This window comes from Plecotus auritus, assembly GCF_963455305.1.
Source record: "Plecotus auritus genome assembly, chromosome: 2".
Lineage (NCBI taxonomy): Eukaryota > Metazoa > Chordata > Mammalia > Chiroptera > Vespertilionidae > Plecotus > Plecotus auritus.
The window spans coordinates 55,711,725-55,733,959 of NC_137771.1; the positions used below are offsets into that span (position 1 = coordinate 55,711,725).

At 39.9% G+C, this 22,235-nt stretch overlaps 1 protein-coding gene across 3 annotated transcripts in view; it reads left to right on the forward strand.

Moving 5' to 3' along the window:
• The window catches only part of TNNI3K (TNNI3 interacting kinase), a 314,607-nt gene that overhangs the window by 241,532 nt on the left and 50,840 nt on the right, over positions 1-22,235 (forward strand). For all 3 annotated transcript variants that reach the window (XR_013959750.1, XM_080652368.1, XM_080652369.1), the window contains 2 exons: positions 15,427-15,486; positions 18,276-18,445. Coding sequence is in view for 2 of the 3 variants with exons in the window: in XM_080652368.1 (XP_080508494.1) it covers positions 15,427-15,486; positions 18,276-18,445 (230 nt within the window). In the remaining variant the exon portion in view is untranslated. The remainder of the gene's footprint in view (positions 1-15,426; positions 15,487-18,275; positions 18,446-22,235) is intronic.

Here is a 22,235-nt window from a genome sequence, read left to right on the forward strand (position 1 = left end):
TAGATGCTCAAACCAAAGCCTATGAGTTATACCTTAGCTCCCTCTATATCACAGTGATTTCTTTTAATCTTAGCATCTGAAACAGTATAAAATTATTCTGCTCACTTATTTTCTTGTTCACTGTCTTTCCCTGATAGAATTAAGCACTATGAGAAGATGAACATTTTATTTTATTCAACATCATATCTCCAGTGTTCATAACTCTGGCACAGTTGAGGTACTCTGGAAACATTTATTAAATATTCTTAAATAAACAGAGGAATTCTGTTTATGAATTCTAATAATGAAAAGCACTGAGTGGTCTAATCTTACAAATCCCCAAAATGGTGATCAGGAGGACATGGTGTCAGTATTGATTGATTTAGGAGCAACATATCCTAAATCTAGCTCTGATTATAACTTGCTGTGTGACCTTGGGCAAGTCAGTTTCCCCAGAGGATTCCATTTTCTGTAAATGACATTTCCAGATGAATGGATGATAAGAGATGTGAATGAGATGATAGCATTCTAGGCTCATTGCATCATGCCTGGTTCTCTCCATGGCAGACAACTTTAATGGAAACATGATATTTTTTGAACTTGAAAGAAAAGGAAAGGTGTCAGACATGGTTTTTTCCTTTTTTCTCTGTTAAAGATAAAGATTAGCCAAAAAGAATGGCAATTTCTGGTAAAATCCTCCAAACTTTGTGTAGTTTACTAGATCTTGAGGTCTTATAAGTTGCATTTTAATTTATTTGACAACAATACACTCTAGGAGAGTGCTATAAGATATTGAAATAATTTAATTTCTATTAAAGACACAAATTTTTGGCAAGTAGTAGCAAAATTTATATCAGAATAATTTTATTGCCAGTTCCTGGAGTTTGATTTATTCCAAAGGAGGGCTTTGGTTTTCAGATGTTAAAAATGTATGAAAATAATATAATTTCTGATACACTGTCTCTCTCACATGGAGGAAGAAAACTCAGAATTCAAAGCTTTGTTCTGACACTTTTCTTGGGCAACTTTTCTTACCTCTCTGTGCCTTATTTTCCATCTCTGCCAAATGGGGATAATTAATACCACCCAGAGATTAAATGACATAACATATGTGACATGTTTCGCCCAGTGTTTTGATATAGTAAAGTTCAATGAATAGTCTCTGTGGTTTATGCTTACGATTGCTGCTCTGTTATTTGAGTTTTGTATTACCCTATATGTCCTACAACAGTCAGCTGTTAGGTAAAAGCATTCCAAAAAACAAATCATAAAGAGAATATGACTGACGCAGGTATGAAACCAAACACAAAGAAAATAAATACCTAAATTGTCTTAAATATAGACATCAGACATTGAAATGGAACAGCCATAATCTGATTATAGGGTAAAGTTTCCCTTCTAATTGTGTCTGATTGGCAAAGGAAGCACTGTTAATGTTAGAGCTACATCTGTGCTGCATCCCTGGACCAGTATGGTTATTTTCTGTTTGTGCAGAGAGCAAGAGCAGCCAACGAAGCTTGTAGGAAGACTGAACATGATGTTAAGAAGATGGTTGAATTTTCATTGCCATGGGCGTTGTTGCTATTTTTAAAAAGTGTTCTGATAGTTTTTCTGAGTTGGAAAAATGAAACAAAATAAAAAGCAAAATTAATGATAAGTTCTCACTGAAATATTAAAACCACCCTACAGCTTCATGAAAGCTTTCTCTGTTTATCCATCAGGAGACAGAATAAGAAGTGTCCAGATGTCAGAGTTTGGTGCCAAATAACCACCTATTAGTTTTAAATTAACTGATCTTATTATTTATATTATTATTAATTACTAGAGGCCCAGTGTACAGAATTCGTGCACGGGGTTGGGGGTGTCCCTCAGCCCAGCCTGCACCCTCTCCAATCTGGTACCCCTCGAGGGATGTCCAACTGCCCGTTTAGGCCCAATCCTGGTGGAATCGGGCCTAAACGGGCAGTCGGACATCCCTCTCACAATCCAGGACTGCTGGCTCCCAACTGCTCGCCTGCCTGCCTGCCTGCCTGGTTGCCCCTAACCACTTCTGCCTGCCAGCCTGATCACCTCATAACCACTCCCCTGGCAGCCTGATCGACGCCTAACTGGTCCCCTGCCGGACTGGTCACCCCTAACTCCCCTCCCCTGCAGGTCTGGTCACCCCCAACTGCCTCCCCTGTAAGACCGGTCCCCCCAAACTTCTCTCCCTGCAGGCCTGGTCCCCCACAACTGCCCTCCCCTGCATACCTGGTCCCCCACAACTGCCCTCCCCTACAGGACCGGTTGCCCCCAACTGCCCTCCCCTGTTGGTCCAGTCACCCCCAACTGCCCTCCCCTGCAGGCCAGGTCCCCCTCAACTGCCCTCCACTGCTGGCTTGGTCCCCCGCAACTGCCCTGCCCTGCAGGCCTTGTCCCCCTGCAACTGCGCTCCCCTGCAGGCCTGGTTCCCCCCAACTGCCCTCTGCTGCAGGCCTGGTCCCTCCCAACTGCCCTCCCCTGCTGGCCTGATCGCCCACAACTGCCCTTCCCTGCTGGCCTGATCGCCCACAACTGCCCTCCCCTGCTGGCCTGATCACCCACAACTGCCCTTCCCTGCTGGCCATCTTGTGGTGGCCATCTTGTGTCCACATGGGGCAGCCATCTTTGACCACATGGGGGTGGCCATCTTGTGTGTTGGAGTGATGGTCAATTTGCATATAACTCTTTTATTAGATAGGATGATGATTTATCTATAACTGAGGAAGAAAATGGAATCAGAGGCCAAATTAGCGTTCTAAGTGTTTTTTGTCATAATCTAGAGGCATAGATAAGTGACCACACTTTTACTTCAGAAGGACTAGGATCTTAATGGAATAAACTGATATTAAAAGTCAGTTTTGTAAAAGAAGAGTCTCTTTTCAATACAGTATCTTTAACAATTACTCAATGGAAATTACATTATTATAATTTCATACGATAACACAAAATGCATGTAGCTATATTTATAATTTATCAGAATTTATTCATGCAAATTAAGCTTCCTATCATTTTCACAAAATCTTTGGAATCCTTAGAATTTGTGTCTTTCCCTACACTAATGCAGAGTTGTTAACTTTTAGCAAAATACTCTCTGAAAATAGATACTTAAAAGATATTTAAAATTACCCTTGTTATAATATTTCCAAAACGATGTCTTACAAAACATAATTCAGTGAAATCCTCTGTGACAAAAAGTGTTTATGGTCAATAAGTTTGAGCAATGCTCTACATTATATCTTCCTGTTAGATTCCTAATGCTGGTTAGCAGAGGAAAGCCCATGGGAAATGCTGCAGAAAAAAAGCCCATTGCACTTTGCTTAGTCCAGTGTTGCCCAAACCTATTTAAACCCCACAACATATGTGCTTATATGTGCATCTGTGCTTGTTTTTATTGCAATATCTATTAATTATCTTCTAGAACTAGTATTCTAAGAAGCACATTTAAAGAAAAACTATGCACTGTCCTATTGTTTCTGTCTTTTTATAGTAAATTATTTCTTAGCACACATAATTACTGACATGGCTGCATAGTTTGTAAAACAATTTATCTTTCTTAGAGAATTTAAATTGACTTCCGAGTGAGTTTGATTACTGCTAGTGGTACTTCCTTTGTCTAGACCTGATGCTGGTCTCCATCTCTCCTGATTATAACTTAGAAGTTAAAAACCTGATGTTCAATTAATTTGCTGGAAATCTGCTATGGAATAATTATTTAAAGTTCATATTCAAAATACATTATTCCAGTCCTGGATGCAAGTCCCTAGTATTCCAGATTTGGAGAGCCCTCCTCCCCTCCTCCCAACACACAAGCGCACGCACGCGCACACACACACACATTTCTCATCACCATGGTTACCACAGGTGCAGAGGATTTTACCATGCACTGCAAGCATAGGGGGAAACTGCACAATGAGGTAGATAACTCCAGAAATCTCACGCAGATTTGGTCTTCCACTAATGACACCAAGAATCACTTTATATCCTTCATTCAGTGAAATGTAATGACAGCTGATGCATGATTTAATTTTTTTAATTACCATAAAAATTTAAAGGGTTGAATATTTTCCTCTCCTTCATCAGTCTGTGAAGGTATGGGCCAAGCTTTAGAAAGAGACAAAGAGAAATCTTCTATTTCAAAACCACAAACATGAGAAATCCAAGGTACAGAGAGGTCGAATGACTTGCCCAAAGCCACACAGCAAGTAAGAGCAAAGCCAGGAGTCAAACCTGGGCAATCCAACTGCAGAGCTCATGTGCTTCATCACTTTGCTGTATGACCCCTGAAGAGGGTGCAATGATTATCATAATAGCATCTCCTCATGTACTTGGTAAAGCTCACTGACTCTTACCACATCACAGAGGGGCACACATATGTGAGTGCCTTGAAGAAACTATCTATGTCTCATAATTTTACTAATTCCTCTTTCCCAGCCTCTTGATACACCAGTCCTCTTTGGCGTATGGACAATTGATAAACTATAGATACTATTCCCTCATTACAAACAAGAATACTGAAGTCTACATAGCAAGTTAACTTAGGATCACAGTGCTAGTTATACCCGGACTAGAGCTCTTGAATTCTGGTGCAAGGTTGTTTCCTTTATGTTAGAGAGCTTTTCTGCAACAGGACATTCTTGTAACCTGTGCCAAATCAGCTAACATCTGCCTACGTCTATGATACACTCTCCCTTCCACAAGCCCTGCTTTTCCTGATTGCCTGAGCGAGGCATCATTTAGTGTACATTGAGAATATGGACAAGAGGGGGGAGAAGAGCAGGGTATACTTCTTCCTGGCCTACCTGCAAAGACAAGGACAGTCAGCAGGGCCACATCCTGCCCCGGGAGGAGGGGACTCCTGTCCTTTAGAACCACAGTGAGGTTGGAAGCCTTGGCATCACAGTTGGTGTCAGACAGCCTCAGCACACTCTTTGCACCGGCCACAGCTGTGGGAGATGGCTGGCAGTTGAGGTCCTTGGCATTCCTGAGCTTGCGAGCAGAAGACTTCATGTAGCTTCTTAAAAACCGGGCCAGGGGGTAGAGATCACAAGTACAGCTCCACTGGTTCTTATCTAAACTTAGAAGGATTAAGTGCTTCAGTGGAGTAAAAACATCCGGCATCTGGGCCAACCTGTTTCGGGAAAGGTCCACTTCCTGCAGCTGGGGCAGGGGCCTGAAAGCATCTCTCCCAATGTAGGAAATGAAATTGTTAGATAAATCCAGATGCCTGAGACTGCGGAGATTTGTGCCTCCAAAAGCACTGTCTGTCAGATTAGTGATCTGATTCCCGTCCAGCTGGAGTCGGGTCAGGTCCCGGGTGTTTCGGAACCAGGCCCCTCGCAGGGTGCGGAGGGCGTTGTTGCTCAGCGCCAGCACCTGCAGGCTGCGCAGCTTGCTGAAGGCGTGATCCGGCAGCGAAGCGCTGGATATCTGGTTGTGCTCCAGCAACAGCGTCCGCAATTTCGAAAGGCCTTGCAGGGCATCCTCCTGAACGTCCTGGATGCCGTTTCTGCTCAAGGAGAGCAGGGCCAGATTGAACAAGAGGGACAGATTGGCGCTCTCTACAGAGGAGAGGGACCCATCCGTGCTGATCAAAACTCTGGTGGTCACAGGGGCTGCTGTGGGGGAAGAAAAGCACAGGCTAGAGAGGCAAGATACACCCAAGTGGGAGGGGAGGACAGTGGAGAGGGAAGATAATCAATACCCTGTGCGCAATCTTATCACCTGGGTCAGAAAAATACACAACGTGGAAACGAGGCCCTGATTTCTCAGTTAAAGGGGAAGCTGGGCTCTTTATCGGAATGATGGATTTTTATATTCTTTGTTACGGTGACATGTTTATTTGAGAAACAGAAACCCATCTGTTCCTTTATATGTCAAAGTTAATTCATTGTTTGGGATTATCATCGTTGATGGTTTTTTGAAGGTGGCTTTTCAGGCTTCCTCCCTGTGAGGACTGGGGCAGCCCGCTGGCCCAGGACTGGTTCACTCAAGAGCCGAGGCCATGTCTGAGTTTGCTGGCCAGTTTCCCCCTAGTAATGTATATTTGTGCTGTGAAGTCAGTCTCTTTTCTCTCAAACACATAGGTATGCTTTGGGGGGTGGGGGTGGGGGCAGGGAGTGAGAAGGAGCCCTGGTGTCTGCTTTTTTTAGCTCCAGGCTAAACGTTGGCAACTTGGTAAAGGATCTATATTCTCTCCAGACAAACCCGAGGATCTGTCAGTGGGGTTCTCATTATAGTCTGGGCCATCTTGGCCTCCTGTCTAATATCTGTTCCCTCCAATAAAGTCCGTCATATGATGACAGGTGGTACTCAGGGCTTCCAACTGTTAAATCCCTTCACCATAATCACCTCTGAGCCATCACTGCTCTGTCATTAGAAATCAAAGCTTTTTAACTCAATAAAGATATATTATAATCAGGAGTTATTGTAACACATCTTTATCATGCTAAAATTGTTTTGACTGCAACTGACAGTATCATAAGGATGGAAGGGCCCATTGTCCCTGGGAGGTCTACAGGTGATATTAGAACAATCAACCATGAGGGAAGCAAGTCACAATTCCCCGATGACACTCAGACTGTATCCCTGACACAAAGAGAATAAAAAATGTAAAAGACAAAGGATTTTCACAGTGCCTTCTTTGTAAGGATTTCTCCCATCTTTGCAGCACAAACAACCTTAAGTCACAGTATTTTATTTTTAGCATGTATTACTGGTTATTTGAATTCTAATTAATTCTGGCCAGTTTGACATTTTGTTTCATCATTGTTTTTGATATGGTTTGAAGGAGTTTAGTTTCTATGGATCCTCAGTCCTCTAGGGATTTGTGGACTCTGAGGGAACAGACTATTGCTTCTGTCAATTACTTCTTGTCTAGGACTAGCTGGATGCTCCACTCACAAGTCATCTATTTACTTCTCTGTTTATGAAATTTAACTTCACAGTGTTGGCATTCTGTAAATGAGAAGGATGATCAGAGGTGCAGCAATGCAAATGAGCACTATTTGTTTCTTATAGACAGCAGCTATCTCTGGTAAAAAAAAAAAATATATATATATATATATATATATATATATATATATATATACACACACAAATGTAGTGAAGTCAGGAAATACAATTGAGAGGGTGGGAGTTTAGTGTTTAAATGCCTTTAATGCTGATTGGAAACAGTGTCCAACCAACTAGCTTTAAAACTGTCTCTCTCCTGTCAGGAATGGCAATAACAGCTACTGCTTAATTCCCATTTTAGAAATGAAAGAAATAATTTTCTTCCACTCCATCTTAACTCAGACTTGTTCCTGAAAATTTTTCATTGGTGGAATTTATAACTTGTTTATCTCTTCTTGGATATCAGGATGTAAATCACATTCTCCTCAAATTTGTTAATAAGGTGTCTTATTAAATTGTTGACTTAAGCAAGCAATATGTAATGAATACAGGCAGCATATCTTGTTAGCATTTCTACAGCTCATTTACCACCAATAAAAAAAAGACTAGACTTTCAAAATTAGATGCACTTTGATAATAATCTATTTTGCTGGTACATCACTTAATCTTACTAATGCTGAACAATTGCACTTCAGGTTTCTGATTCATTGATATTTCTATCAGCTAGTGGTAGAGTTCAAATCTGTACAAAGTGTGGACAAAAATATAATTAAAGTGATCTATTTTTTTTCTTTTAGAAAGAAAAGTGTAGCTATAAGAAATGGTGTTATCTATCTATCTATATCTATATCTATATCTATATCTATATCTCCCTAATATGCAAATAGACCAAACAGCGGAATGATCGGGTCGCTATGACACACACCGACCAACCTCCTATGGTCCCTCCCCTCCATCTGCCCCCCTACTGGCAGGCCCTGATCAGCCCTGATCACCTGTTAGGCCTAGGACCCCATGGGTGCACAAATTTTGTGCACCAGGCCTCTAGTTCTCTTATAATAGTGAAATATCTCAATTACCTCTGGAAGCCTTTAGTTTGGTTGAGACCACCAGGAACAGGAAAATAAAATAATGTTATCAGTCATTAGTCACTGTGAATGACTTCTCTTTAAAAGTTTACCTCTTTAAGCTGAGCCCAGAAAGCAGTCAGTACATTGAAAGCATGGCAATGAATTTGCCAGGGGCAATGAACACTGCTTTTTAGTAATTGGTGTTATTACCTACTATATAGGTTAGCTGGTGACAGAGGGTTACATCTTTGGTGCACACCGAACATGATGCAGGGCAAGCCGCCACCAACCGCAGCATGGTGGCAAAGAGTATGAGCCATCCACCTGAAAGCAAAGGATAATGCACATCATAATGTTGGCATTTATTATCCATCATTTCAATATAGTTAGCTCATGAAGCATTTTTAAAATTTTTTGAAGCTTTATTTCATTTCGTTTCCCTTTCAAAGAGCATCTTGGGTTCTCACAAGATGCCAGATAAGTGGCTAGAATCTCTAATTTGTATAGAATTTAAACCAAACTAGTAAAGCATTTGACCATAAGTTCAGAGAGCTCACCTCCAGGACACACTCAGTAGTATAGATTATTAAAAGATTGTTACTTTGTAAAATACTTTACAGTTTTGAGAAGCTTCAGACATATTTAATTCTTTTAATGCTGCAACTCAATTTGAGGCTTAGAAAACTGAAACTCAGAATGGTTAATGAACTGTCCAAAGTCACATAGTATTAGATATTTAACCTCAAGTCTTTTAGCTCTCAATCCAGTGTTCCTTCTAGTATGCAGAAGCTAATCTCAGGCACTGAATCTTATGTAATCACAACTGAATTATCCCTTATGGATTTGGATGCCACATTTAGAAAGGGTGTATGCAGGAACATCATGATCACAAGCTCTCCTGAGCTTTGAATCCAATTCTGCTATTTACTGACTAGACTATCTTAGATAAACTATTTAATTTTTCTTATTTTCTGCCTTTTTATGTTTAAAATAGAAGTAATATATGACTACATTACAAAATATTGTAACAGATAAATGAAGTGCTCTGTTTAGTAAGTGTTAAATCTCATCGTTATTTTGATGCCCTTTTAATCCTCTAATGAAATATTAACACATTGTAATTTGATGTTTAAAAAAGGCTACTCGCCTATAACTCTGGCACTGATTGATTAAAAAAAAAACTTGAAGTAAATTGTAATAAAAATCTTCTACCCATATGATAAGATAGTTTGAAATAAAATATAAATAAAACACAAAATCATTCATTTTTATCATTCATTCAATAAGTATTTATTGGAAAACTTCTGTAGAACAGGGACTTATCAAGGCACTGGAGACAGAGCAGTGGAATACAATAAATCCCTGCCCTTATGGGGTAGACATTCTATGAGGGGATATAAACAATAAACAAATAAATGTGAAAATATGTATTAAGTCACTGGTGATAAGTTCTATGGAATAAATAAAGCAAGAAAGAGAACAGACAGAATTAGCTTGGGGGCTCTAAATATGGTGGACAAGGTGAAGGTGAAGACACTGGTCAATCCATGTGGAGAGAATGGCAAGTGCCAAGTCCCTGAGGGGATGATGTGCTGGGCCTGAGTAAGTTAGCTGGTCAAGTACAGAAGGGAAGAGAAGGTCAGGGAATCATAGGGGCCGGCTCTGCATGCCTTACAGATAAATACAAGGGCTTTGGTTTTTCTCCCTAGTTAAGATGAGAATAACTGGAGGCTTTTGTGAGCATTACTTGATTTGTAGTACATTTAAAAATGATATTTTGGCTCCTGTGTTGTTTACTATAGCTTCATAATATACAGTGTGTCCCCCCAAAATGTAACAGCTGATGGCTCCATTTTAAAAATGAAATGTATTTTAATAAACACTGCTTTTATAATTATTCCAATGAATTTTGGGGACACCCTATACTTTGAAATCAGGAAGTGTGGTGCCTCTAGCTTTGTTCTTTTTCAACATTGCTTTGGCTATTTGGGGTCTTTTGTTATTTTATACATATTTTAGGATTATTTGTCCTATTTCTATGAAAAAAACCATTGGAATTTTGATAAAGAATGCATTGAATCCATAGACTGATTTGAGCAGTATGGACATTTTAACAGTTTTAGTTCCATGAGCATGAAATATCTTTCCACTTGTTTGTGTCTACTTCAGTTTCCTTTATTGATGCCTTATAGTTTTTAGTGTACAGGTGTTTAAACTTTTTGTTTAAAATTATTCCTAGGTATTTTATTCTTTTTAATGCAATTGTAAATGGGCTTGTCGTTTAAATTTCTCTTTCTTTCTTTTTTTTTAATATATTATATTGATTTTTTTTACAGAGAGAAAGGGACAGAGATAGAGAGTTAGAAACATCGATGAGAGAGAAGCATTGATCAGCTGCCTCCTGCACACTCCCTACTGGGGATGTGCCTGCAACCAAGGTACATGCTCTTGACCAGAATCGAACCTGGGACCCTTCACTCCACAGGCCGACGCTCTATCCACTGAGCCGGTTAGGGCTTAAATTTCTCTTTCTGATAGCTTATTATTAGCGTATAGAAACACAATGTATTTTTCTATATTGGTTTTGTATTCTGAAACTTTACTGAATTTCTTTATTAGTTATAACAGTTTCGGTGTGTCATCTTTATGGTTTTCTATATATAATATCATGTCACTCACAAATAGTGATAGTTTTACTTCTTCCTTTCCAATTTGGATACATTTAATTTCTTTTTTCTTGTCTAGTTGCTCTGCCTAGGACTTCCAATATCATGTTGAATAAAAGTGTAAAGAATGGGCATCCTTATCTTTTACTGATTTTAGAGGAAAAACTTTCTTTCAGCTTTTTATCATTGAGTGTAATGTTAGTTGTGGGTTGGGAACATACTTTAATAGGCAAAGAACAGAAGCAGCAAAAGAAGTCAGTCAATTATAATAATACTAGAGGCCTGGTGCACAAATTCGTGCACAGGTGGGGTCCAGCTGGCCCGCTGATCTGGGCCAATCGGGCTGTCCAGGAGGAGGTGACGCGGGAGGTTGGTGGGCTGGCCCTGCCCACGATCAGGATGGCGGGACAATCGGGGGCGGGGCAGGCCGGGGGGGGGGGGGGGGGGGCTGCGGGCGGTTGGCAGGCCCTGCCCCTGGTTGAACTCCAGGTCGAACTCCCAGTCGAGGGGATAATTTGCATATTAGCCTTTTATTTTATAGGATAAGCAAGAGATGCCGGTGGTTTAGACAAGGGGTAGTTAGATTCTGGATAATTTTTTATCATGATGCAATTTAAAAGACAAATTTGAGCTCTGCTAAGCTCATGATAGGTATGCTGGAGTAAATAAACCATGGTTTACTCTCAAAACACTTTCTAACTAGTGATATAGACATGTAAATACTTAGTTATAACACAAGGAAGAATAAAGTAAATCCATATAGAGGGGAAATTATTTTGTGGAATCACTTGGACATTTTAAGAAGGATATGTCTTATGAATTGGGCCTGAAGAGAGCAGAGATTTTCCACAAGCAGAGAATAAAAATTAGATAATTCTAGTATGAAAAAATAGTAAGAAAAATACTTTGTATTGGACAAGGGATCTAATCTCAGTTCACGTCTTTTAGCCTCTGTGGGCTGCTTAGAGCCTGCCCCATGCATATGTAGTTCAGAGTTCAGTCAGAGATTTAGGCAGAGTTTATATGCAGATCCTAGAACTAGCATTTCCAGGCTCTCTTCTTCCAGGATCTCTGTTCATTTCTTTGGATGTCCCCAAAATTCCTGTCCCTGGTGTGCATGCCAAAGATAGTTCCCCCCATCCTGGATAAGGGCAGAACATGTGAACATGATGAGGTATTACTCCCATAATCATGCTTCCTCATATGGGCAAAAGGAAGATTATCCTGGGCAGACCTGACCTATCAAATGAGCCTAGAAAAGCAGAGCAGTTTTCTCCAGTTGGTCACAGAGGAAGAAGTTAGAGAAACTTGCTGGACAGGAAAAGGCAAATTATGTCTATATTATGAACTGCTTATTGGGGCCAGGTGGCAAGGAAAACTGTGAACATCCTCTAAAAGCTTGAGAGTCATCCCTGAGCAATAGTAAGAAAACAGAAACATGAGTCATAAATCCACAAGGACATGAATACTAATAACCAGTGAGCTTGAAAGAGGCCCCTGAGCCTCAGAGAATCACAATGCTAGATGACACCTGAATTTTAGTCTGATGAGACCCTGAGCAAAGGACCCCACTGATCTGTAATGGACTTCTGACTCATGGAAACTGTGAGACAATAAATGGGTATTGTTTTAAACCATTACATTTGTGATCATTTGTTATAAAACTATAGCTAGTACACTCTACTTGCCCTGAATCCTGTCTCCTGGTTCTTTAAGAAAGCAAACCTGTTGCAGGTGTTTCATCAGAATTCTAGTCTCACCCTAAGATGCAGATGGGGCGTGCTCCCAGGGTAAATGTTGCAAGAATAATAGTAATAAAAATAATAATATTAATGTGGGAAACTTATCTCATGCCCTTCCTTTCTTCCAACTGACTTTCTTCCAGAATCTACCTGTGTTTGTTCACTCTACTGCCTTCAGGTAGCTATCTTTTGAATTTTGTCCAGAGTTTATACTTGTATGGGGCAGGGTTGATTCAATATATATACTACTTGTCCACTCAGATTCTGCATACATTTACTGGTAGATTAGAGGCAAGAGTATAACAGAGAATTCAGAGATTATCCTATGGTTTGGGGCCTCTGCAAGTGAAAGGATGGACTTGCATTTGCTGAAGTAAGGAAGACTATGAATACAAGAAATTGCATGTATACGTTTAGAGTTGAAGGGAGAATACTGGGCTAGATATAAAGATTTGGGAGTGTTTTATAAAGCTAGGAGACTGAATTAAATCTTCAACAAATTAACTCTAAATAGAGGGAGGGGAAAAGACCTCCAAACTGAGTCCTGGAACAATCCAAAATTTAAAGATAAAAGGAAGTGAAACCAAAAGAGAAGACTGAGAAATAGCAAGTGAGAGAGGAGAAACATGATAAGAAAGTAATGATCTCAAATTCAAATGAAGATATTTTAGGGACAAATGAATGATTTGTATTTACTGCTGTTTCAAGTAAGATGGGCATTGAGACTTAACCATTAAATTTAGTGATAGGAGGTAGGTCTTTGCATCTTTGACAAGAGCAGTTTCAGCAGAGTGTAATAGAAGAAAGCTTGATTGGGGTAGAGGACAAATAGAAGGAGGCGAATAGGAAACTGTAAATTTAGGCAAGACTTTAGAGCAATTTTGGTAAACAGAAAAATGGAGTAATAGCTTGAGGAAGAAGTGGAGTCAAGAGTTTTATTTTATTGTTGTTTATTTGTTTTTAACTGGGGTGAATTTATAGTATGTGTGTTGATGGGATTAAATAATAGACAGGGAACATCAATGATGCAAAAAAATAAAAGGGAGAATTATTGTTAGAGCAATTTCCTTTAGTAGAGATAAGAACCAGTACACAGTGAAGGAATTGGATAGAAGTAGGCAAAGTGCATCTATTGAAATAGAAGTGGAAGTACATTATGTGAGTTTAGAAATAGGTGGGTGGTCAATATAGGAGTGGGAACTAGAGGTTTGAGGAAAGAGGGGAAGGTACGACATAGCCATGTGGAGTGTGAGAGTGTAAGCTAGAAATATGTAGAAGGCTCTCTAGGCTGTACTGATGGCCCATTTGAAGTTAGAGGGTCATGATTTTGAAGTAAGACCAATCAAGATGTATTTAATTAACATGGAGATTTTTCCAGTAGTGTACAAAATAAATGATAAGGCTAGGGAGTTGAGGCTGTGTGGAAGAGACTGATTATGATTGTCAGTGAAATCTAAGCCAAGTAAGGGAGAAAAGGAGGTGGGTGAGTGACAGTCACAAGATAGCAGAATGAACAACAACAACAAAACAGGGAATGTAGATTAGACAATAGATAGCTAGATGGAACAATATTAACAGAAACATAGTTTTTAAGTTTGAATAACATATATATGGGGGGGAGTTATTGTACTCTTCTTTTCTACTTTAGGGTATATTTGAAAATGGCCATAATAAAAAGTTGGGTTTTTTTTTTTTTTTTTTAACTAATAAAATAGTTTGTGTGGTCAAAGATTTTTGGCACCGTGGTTCCAGAAGAAGTGAGTTAGAAAGAAAGGACATAGAGTCCAGAGAGTGATCTGAGGGAGCTTGAGAGGACAGAGTACAAGGAAGGGAATCCAGCATTGTTAGTAAAAGGGCTTAGGGGTATTACCAAGGGAGCTAAGGGACAAGGGAAGGTGGAGGATCAGATCATTGCAAAAGAAGAGACCAAGGAACCCAGAGGTGAGGCCATTGTAATAATTATCTACATGGATAATAAAACACTAAGAGCATGATAGTGAGCAGTGACATTAAAACCTTCAAAGAATGACTCAACAGAATAACTGAAAAAGCTGGTAGTTTTTAGAGGAGAAAGCACTTGAAAGTGAGGAAGACAAAGACCCACATTCACCCCATCGCGACCCCCCACCAACCTAGAGGTACAAGGAATATGCAAGAGAAAACAGCTTCCACTTGGGAGGGCTGTGGAGAAGCAGTATCCTCAGGGGAGAGTTAGATATTAAGGGAGAAATTGTTTTACTAAAAATCTAAATTAGTTGGTTATTGCACCAGAATGTTAAATTGGGCTATCCAGCTCCCGGCAGTGAAAGTTTCATAAAAGGAGAAATGATAGTTTATGTAGTCCTTAGGATCTGACAAAGGAGGTATAGAATTTCTTCAGAAGAGAAGAACATTTTCAAAAATTCCAAGAATTTTTTTCATAGATTCTTAATCACTTTTATAATCCTAGCAACTAGACCAAAGCATGAAATATAATCAGATTATGATAAATGTTTGTTTAACCAAACTCATCAGACATGGAGGTTCATAGTGGACAATGTCCTTAATGGCACTTTTTGAAGATAAAAAGTTTATCTTAAACCCATAAAATAGGATGTGGTCATGAGTTTTCTATTGATCTTAGCTTTGAATCTGAGATGGTATTTTCAAAAGTGAAGCTAATTATAAAATTAGCTCTAGCAATTCTTTTCCTATAGAGACTTGGACAGTATAAGGCACAGAAATAGTTAATAGTTTTTAGTATTCACTTTATTCTTTCCTTTTGAAGAGGAAACTTGCCATTTAAAAACATGCAAAGCTAATTAAAGCTTTTCCACTATTTTATTATCTGACTGTAGTTGCAAATTCTGACTTAAAACTCTTATCAGGAGACTCAACATCCCTCCCTGAACAGCAAAGGAACATTCAATTAACACTTCAATACAAGTGTATTTTAAATAAAAATATACATTTTTGTTTATCTCATTCTTTACAAATGCAAATACCGTATTTTAAAATCCAAGCAGTGTTGCCTCTCTTTTATTCTTTGGGGAGACAAGTCCTTTCTTTATTTTACAGGGAAGACCTGAATTTTCTGAAGTTGTTACCAAGTTAGAAGAGTGTCTCTGCAACATTGAGGTAAGAAATTTAGCTTCTGAAATGTGTTCATTAAAAAAGCCCTTACTGTCCAAGGATGTTGGGGAATGTAGGTAAGATGGAGCTTATGGAAAGAGAGTGTGAGGGTCCATAACTCCATTCTATTTCACCCTGTTAATTAGGCTCCTAGGGTGGAGCAGAACTTACTGCATCTAGGGGGACAAAGCAAATCCAGGGTGAATTTGGGGCCATTTCAACAACAATCAGGCAGGCAAATGGACACAGGCATACCCAGGTTAAAAAAAAATTGATATGTAGCAATTTGAAAATAATAACAAATATGTTAGAAGGTAATTACTTAAACTAATTTTTCTATATACATGTTCCTACATATAGTGACACTTAAGCTAAAATATTAAGCCATTGTTCATTTATGTTCAATGAGAAAAGGAAAAATTATCACTATAATTAGTGCATACATTAATTGGGAGGCATTGCTTTTATGCTACACATATATTGCACAAAGTGAAATATATTGGTAATCAGGTTAATGGAATTTTCTTCCCTTAATATCAAGGAGCTGCTTGGTTTAATTTTCTCTATAATTGCCTCAATTTTCTATACACCTGGTAAGGAGATAGCATTTGAAAATAGGCAAGGAAGTAAAACATGAGCACTAATTCAAAAATAATATATTCCCAAATGCAAATGAGAGTTATAGAAGAGGGGAATGAGCATCACACATACAAGCCTGCATATATACACACATATGGAGAGAAGGGGCATGAGGTGGAGGGAAACAGCATCAACCTGAGATTGCACAACTAAATCTCCAAGTGGAACTAGTCAAAGAATGGTTTCTTCCCCTCCACCCCCCAAAAAATCTCAACATAATCACTGGAATCTAGTCTAGTGGAAAAGGCTTTCTGGTCTACAATTGCTGCCTGCTGTGATCTGCAGTGATGACTCTTGCTCATGACTCTGGCCTGGATCCTCTAAAGAGGTAGCCTTTTATGTAGAAGGAAACTTCAGTCTTTGGGCATAAAACGTCCTTTCCCTTCTCAGTCCTGAAACATACCATGTGGAGAGAAGTCATATATTTCGTGGGGCTGCAGATACCCCAAAAACAAAAGCATCAGCCAGAGGCCTTGGCTGCTGAGAGATGCCCTTAAGACTTGATTTCCAAATAGTCTCTCACTTTGAACCTTTAAGTTTGAAATATGGTTGCTTCAAGCCTGGGGATATATCCAATTAGATCATAGGGTAGATTCCAGGAACAAGGACAATACTAAGATCTGCTAAATTAGCTTGTCTTGTTATAGTGACCAAGCCTCTTAGCACAATCTCCTCTGGTGGAGAAGATGAATAATTATGGACAATATGCAAAGAGAACTGGCTGGCCTAGGTTTCACTAATTAATGGACCATAATCAGTTTTAAGGGGCTTGACTTATGGAAGTTTCATAAGGTTTTATCCTCTCTACTCTTCAACATTTTAGTCAGTGGTTTAGACCAAGGGCAAGAAGGCACTGCTCATCAGATCTTCACTTAAAATAAAGTTGAGAGAGACATCTCTGTTCTGAGATGGCCAAAGGAAATAAGACCCAATTATGTCCTTTTAAAAGGATAATTAAAACTGGGACAAAAACTTTAGAAAAGAGAGATCAAAGTGGCTAACAGATTGAAAATCATGTATTTGAGAACCAATTAAAGGAAGCAGGGATGCTTGTCCCAGAGAAAAAAAATTAGGATGAGCCCAATAGCTGTCTTTAAATATCTGAAGAACTATCAAATGGCAAAGGGATTGGCCTTGTTTTCCTTGGGCCAACATATGGATATGAAGTGTAAAAGTAGATTTGGTTTATTTTGAGAAAGAGCTTTCTAATGGTTAGAGCTGTCCTAAGATAAAGAAAGAAATCTGGAGTCAATGAGTTCCTCATCACTGGAGGTTCCCATCAGCCTACCAAACTGACTTCAAAATGATACACAGAAGAAATTTGATCATTGAAGAATTTGAAGGTTTGTTTCAACACCGACATCACATGATTCTCAGAGCTTTCCTTAGAAATGTCTTGGCTACTATGAAGAGCCTAGAATTTATATATGTTATGTTTTTAACCAAAGTCTACCATATACATGTCTTATGAAATTATAATGACAATAGCACTAATGTTCTCAGCTGGGTTAGGTAGAATGAAAAAACAGCAAAGTTGTAAAAAACTCAAGAAAACTACTCTCCTATTTTTCCTCTTATCTTTCTCATTTTCTTTCCTCATACTTTTCTATTTTCTAGTTATGTTTAACTATTTGTAACTATTTTTAAAAAGTCTTTCACAACTCTATTTAGTCCTCATACTTACCAGACATTATTCTTCGTTTTATAAAATGGGCACATTCTTGGAAAAGTGTAAATCCATTTTATGCAAAGGGAATAATTTTATGTAAAAGTAATAATTTTAAGCTACAATTTAAAGGACTCTGCCATGAATCTTATCACCATTGAAAAAAATGTAGAAAATATTTTAACCATTAAATAATAACCTTTTAAATATCTATTTTATGAATCTGACTTGAGCCTACTCTGTTTTCTGAAAAATGAGCATACATTTAATGGGCCAGCTCTCAATATAGAACTAGGTCACAAAAGTAAAGTAAGCTAGCCAGATGTTGCCATCAGAGGCCAAAAGGAAAAGCTTGAAGCAAGCTGAGAGGAATATAAATTAAAATATGAGAAATCCTAGAATAGAAGGTTAAAATAAAGCCATATTCTATCCTATGCCTTTAAGCCTGTTGGATTTATTAAATAATTGAAACTACTCCTCCTTCACTCAGCTGATGTCTCCTGCATCGAGTAACAGCAGCGGGTCTCTCTCACCTTCCTCTTCTTCTGATTGCCTGGTGAGCAAAGGAGGACCTGGCCGGAGCCATGTGGCAGCTTTAAGGAGTCGTTTTGAATTGGAATATGCTCTAAATGCAAGGTCTTATGCCGCCTGGTCCCAAAGGTAAGGGGTAATCTAAGCAACAGTCTGAGAGGCAAGTCGGATTCCGAAATCTCATCAGGATAGTCACTCAATTTGATTAGTATCACTTGTGGCAAACTTTGAAATAGGAATTTTTGAGCCCATTTTTTTAATAATATTATGGCCAATTAACTCTAGCTTAAGCAAGGATTATCTAGCTACAGCAACAAAGGAAAATTATTGAAAATATTCTGGGGTTATCTTACAGAATCTAATGAAGAATTCTTTATTCAGGAACTAAGAAACAGTTTTGCAGATCTGAGCACCGAAAGGTCAGCATTCTAGAATTATCTCATGGTCCAGCAATTCCACTCCTAGGTATATACCCATTAGAATTGAAGACAAATACTTGTATTCAGATGTTCATAGCAGCACTAGACACAATAGCCAAAAGATGGAAACAACACATATATCCATCACCAGATGAATAGATAAATAAAATGTGGTATCCATACAATAGAATATTATTCAGCCAAAACTCAAGGATATATAACCACTAGAGGCCCGGTGCATGAAATTCAAATTCAAGCACGGGGGGGGGGGGGGGGGGGAGGGGGGAGGCAAGGGGAGGTGTCCCTCAGCCCAGCCTGCACCCTCTCCAGTCTGGGACCCCTCGAGGGATGTCCGACTGCCCGTTTAGGCCCAATCCTGGTGGAATTGGGCCTAAATGGGCAGTCGGACATCCCTCTCACAATCCAGAACTGCTGGCTCCCAACTGCTCACCTGCCTGCCTTCCTGATTGCCCCTAACCACTTCTGCCTGCCAGCCTGATCACCCCCTAACCACTCCCCTGCCAGCCTAATTGATGCCTAACTGCTCCCCTGCCAGCCTAATTTGCCCTAACTGCCCTCCCCTGCAGGCCTGGTCACCCCCAACTTCCCTCCTCTGCCAGCCTGGTCACCCCTAACTGCCCTCCCCTGAAGGCTTGATCGCCCCCAACTGCCCTCCCTTGCAGGCTTGGTCCCTCCCAACTGCCCTCCCCTGCTGGCCATCTTGTGGTGGCCATCTTGTGTCCACATGGGGGCAGCCATCTTTGACCACATGGGGGCAGCCATCTTGTGTGTTGGAGTGATGATCAATTTGCATATTACTCTTTTATTAGATAGGATAGAGGCCTGATGCACGGGTGGGGGCCAGCTGGTTTGCCCTGAAGGGTGTCCCGGATCAGGGTGGGGGCTCCCTTGGGGCATGGGGTGGCCTGGGCAAGGGACCTGTGGTGGTTTGCAGGCCAGCCACGCCCCCCAGTGACCCAAGCGGAGGCCCTGGTATCTGGGATTTATTTATCTTCTATAATTGAAACTTTGTAGCCTTGAGCGGAGCCAAGCCTCCTGCTTGCTCTGTGGCCGCAGCCATTTTTGTTGGGATTTATTTATTTTCTATAATTGAAACTTTGTAGCCTTGAGTGGAGGCCTGGGCCAGCCAGGGTGTGTGGAAAGCTTGGCTTCCTCCATTCCCAGGGAAACCCAAGCCTCCTGCTTGCTCCGTGGCTGCAGCCATCTTGGTTGGGTTAATTTGCGTGGCTTGTTGGGTGTGGCAGAGTGATGATTGATTTGCATATTACTCTTTTATTAGATAGGATAGCATTTATTTCTTGATCATGTTTCTGTGGGCTGGTTTTAGATGGGCTTGACTGTGAGCTGGAGGTTGAATTCAGGTCTGCTCCTCCTCCTCTCCTCCTCTTTGGAACAGCACATACCTGAGGCATGTTCTTTTCATGGGCACACATTAGGAACTCAAGGGGACAAACACAAATTCACATGCACATTTAAAGCCTTTGTTCAGTTTGTATCCTATGACTTTCCATTGACAAGTCACATAGCTGAGTCCAGCATCAACAGGGAGAGAAAATATACTCAACCTCTAGTCAAACTAGAGTCAAGTGGGTAGAACTGCAAAGGCATGTGGCAAAGGGCATAGATACAAAAAGCAAAATAAATTAGGAATAAATGCAGTCTGCCATAAGAGAGGATGTGATTGGCCCTTTTTGGATATAAAGGCCACCTCTGGTCTAAGCAAATGTGGTTGAAGTGGAGGTATGATCATATTTCATGCCTATAAGCATGGTGGCCAGGGACCCTTGTTCTGGATGGGGAGCAAAAGAGGCAATCACTGTGAGCCCAACAAATACTTTAGAAAGTGTGCACTACAACCCATGGAAAATCAGAAAAGACTGGCTTAAAATCTCTGTTCTTCCACATGAACTCCAGAGCATTTACACATGATCTGTTACCCATGTGCACTCACACACACGGTCATCAGAGTACAAATATTTATCATTAAGGTGGAGAAAGATTAGCAAGGACCTGACACCATCTATAAAGAGCTACTGTTGCCTTTTTAGCTGCATTTGTTATATTCCTGGTCTAACGAAAGAGTTGTACCTGCAGCTTTGAAGAGATGAGAATCTGAATCATGAAGCCTTTAATCTAGGGATGTCATGAGATTAAGTATCAGCAAGTTTGATTGAAAACCGGGCAAACTGAACACAAGGCTTTATTGGATTCCAGTCTCTGACATAATTTCATAAGGGGCTCACAGGCCAAGATTAGATTAGTTTCGGTCACAATATCATCTTCTAGTTCCATCTGATCTTCTTATTCTTTGCTTATGGTTTTAAAATTAATCCTCTGAACAGTCAGATTTTGATATTTCCAAAGCACAGTCAGCTGAGGTCTGTCTGCTTGAGGCAGAGGTTAAGAGGATGGGCAGTGGAATCAGACACATCCGAGGTTCAGGCTTAACCTTACCATTTACCAGCTCAGTGACCTTGGGCAAAGTTACCTACCAGCTCTTAGGATTGTTATTGGGAGAGGCATTGCTGTCACAGGAGTCAGTGATTGATGGAAAGATACCAGAAGACTGAAGCAAAGGATACAAGTTCCTATAATACAAGCAAGTCAAACAACTTATAGTTCATAGAGAGCTATACAGCATGGAAGACACAGTAGCACTCCCAATTGAGTGAGTTTGGGATGGAGGGAACACAGCTTCTCTGACCTTCAAGAACCCAGAGAGGTCTACCACTCCTCATAAAACTGCTTGAATGGGGTGGGGAAAACCCATTACATTTTTTAAGATGCAGCTTTTGATAGTCTCATAAGACATTTTATACCCTCCTTCATGAGTGTTATGGAACTCTAAGTGATTGTCTGTCTACTTGATGCAAATTTCTCTTAACAGCCTCGTATACTCTAAGCATTTGCTGTGAGTATGCGCAGAAGATCAGTTTGCTAGTTGTACCTTCCCTATAGCAAGCTCAGTCTTCAGACTGCTTGCAATTAACTCCAGAATAGGTAAAGCATTTACTAGTAGCTAAGGTGTAAGATTCACCAAGATATGAATATCTGTTTTATTCATAACTATATCCCTAGCACCTTGCAGTGTGATTGTCATAAAGCCAATATGTAATGAATGTTAAATTTTATAAAGAATTGGATAAATTGTCTCCATAAATCATAATTATTACTAATTTGGGGCATAATCAGTGAACAAGCTTTAACTGTTTTCTCTATTTGTTTCATTTAAGTGGCTATCACTATTGAGCATCTACTGCATGCTGGGTACTATTTTACAGTAAACACCTTGAATAATCATCTAAGTGAGCCCTAGGGAGTAAAGTATTCCAATTTTTATAGATGAGGAAGTTGAGACTTAGAAAGGGTAAGCAACTTTCCTAAGGTTATGGAGACAGAGTGGGAATTCTCACCCAGGACTTTCCTATGCTTTCAGAATTTCTCTGGTACAGGAGGTGGCACTTTGCAGATACTTGATA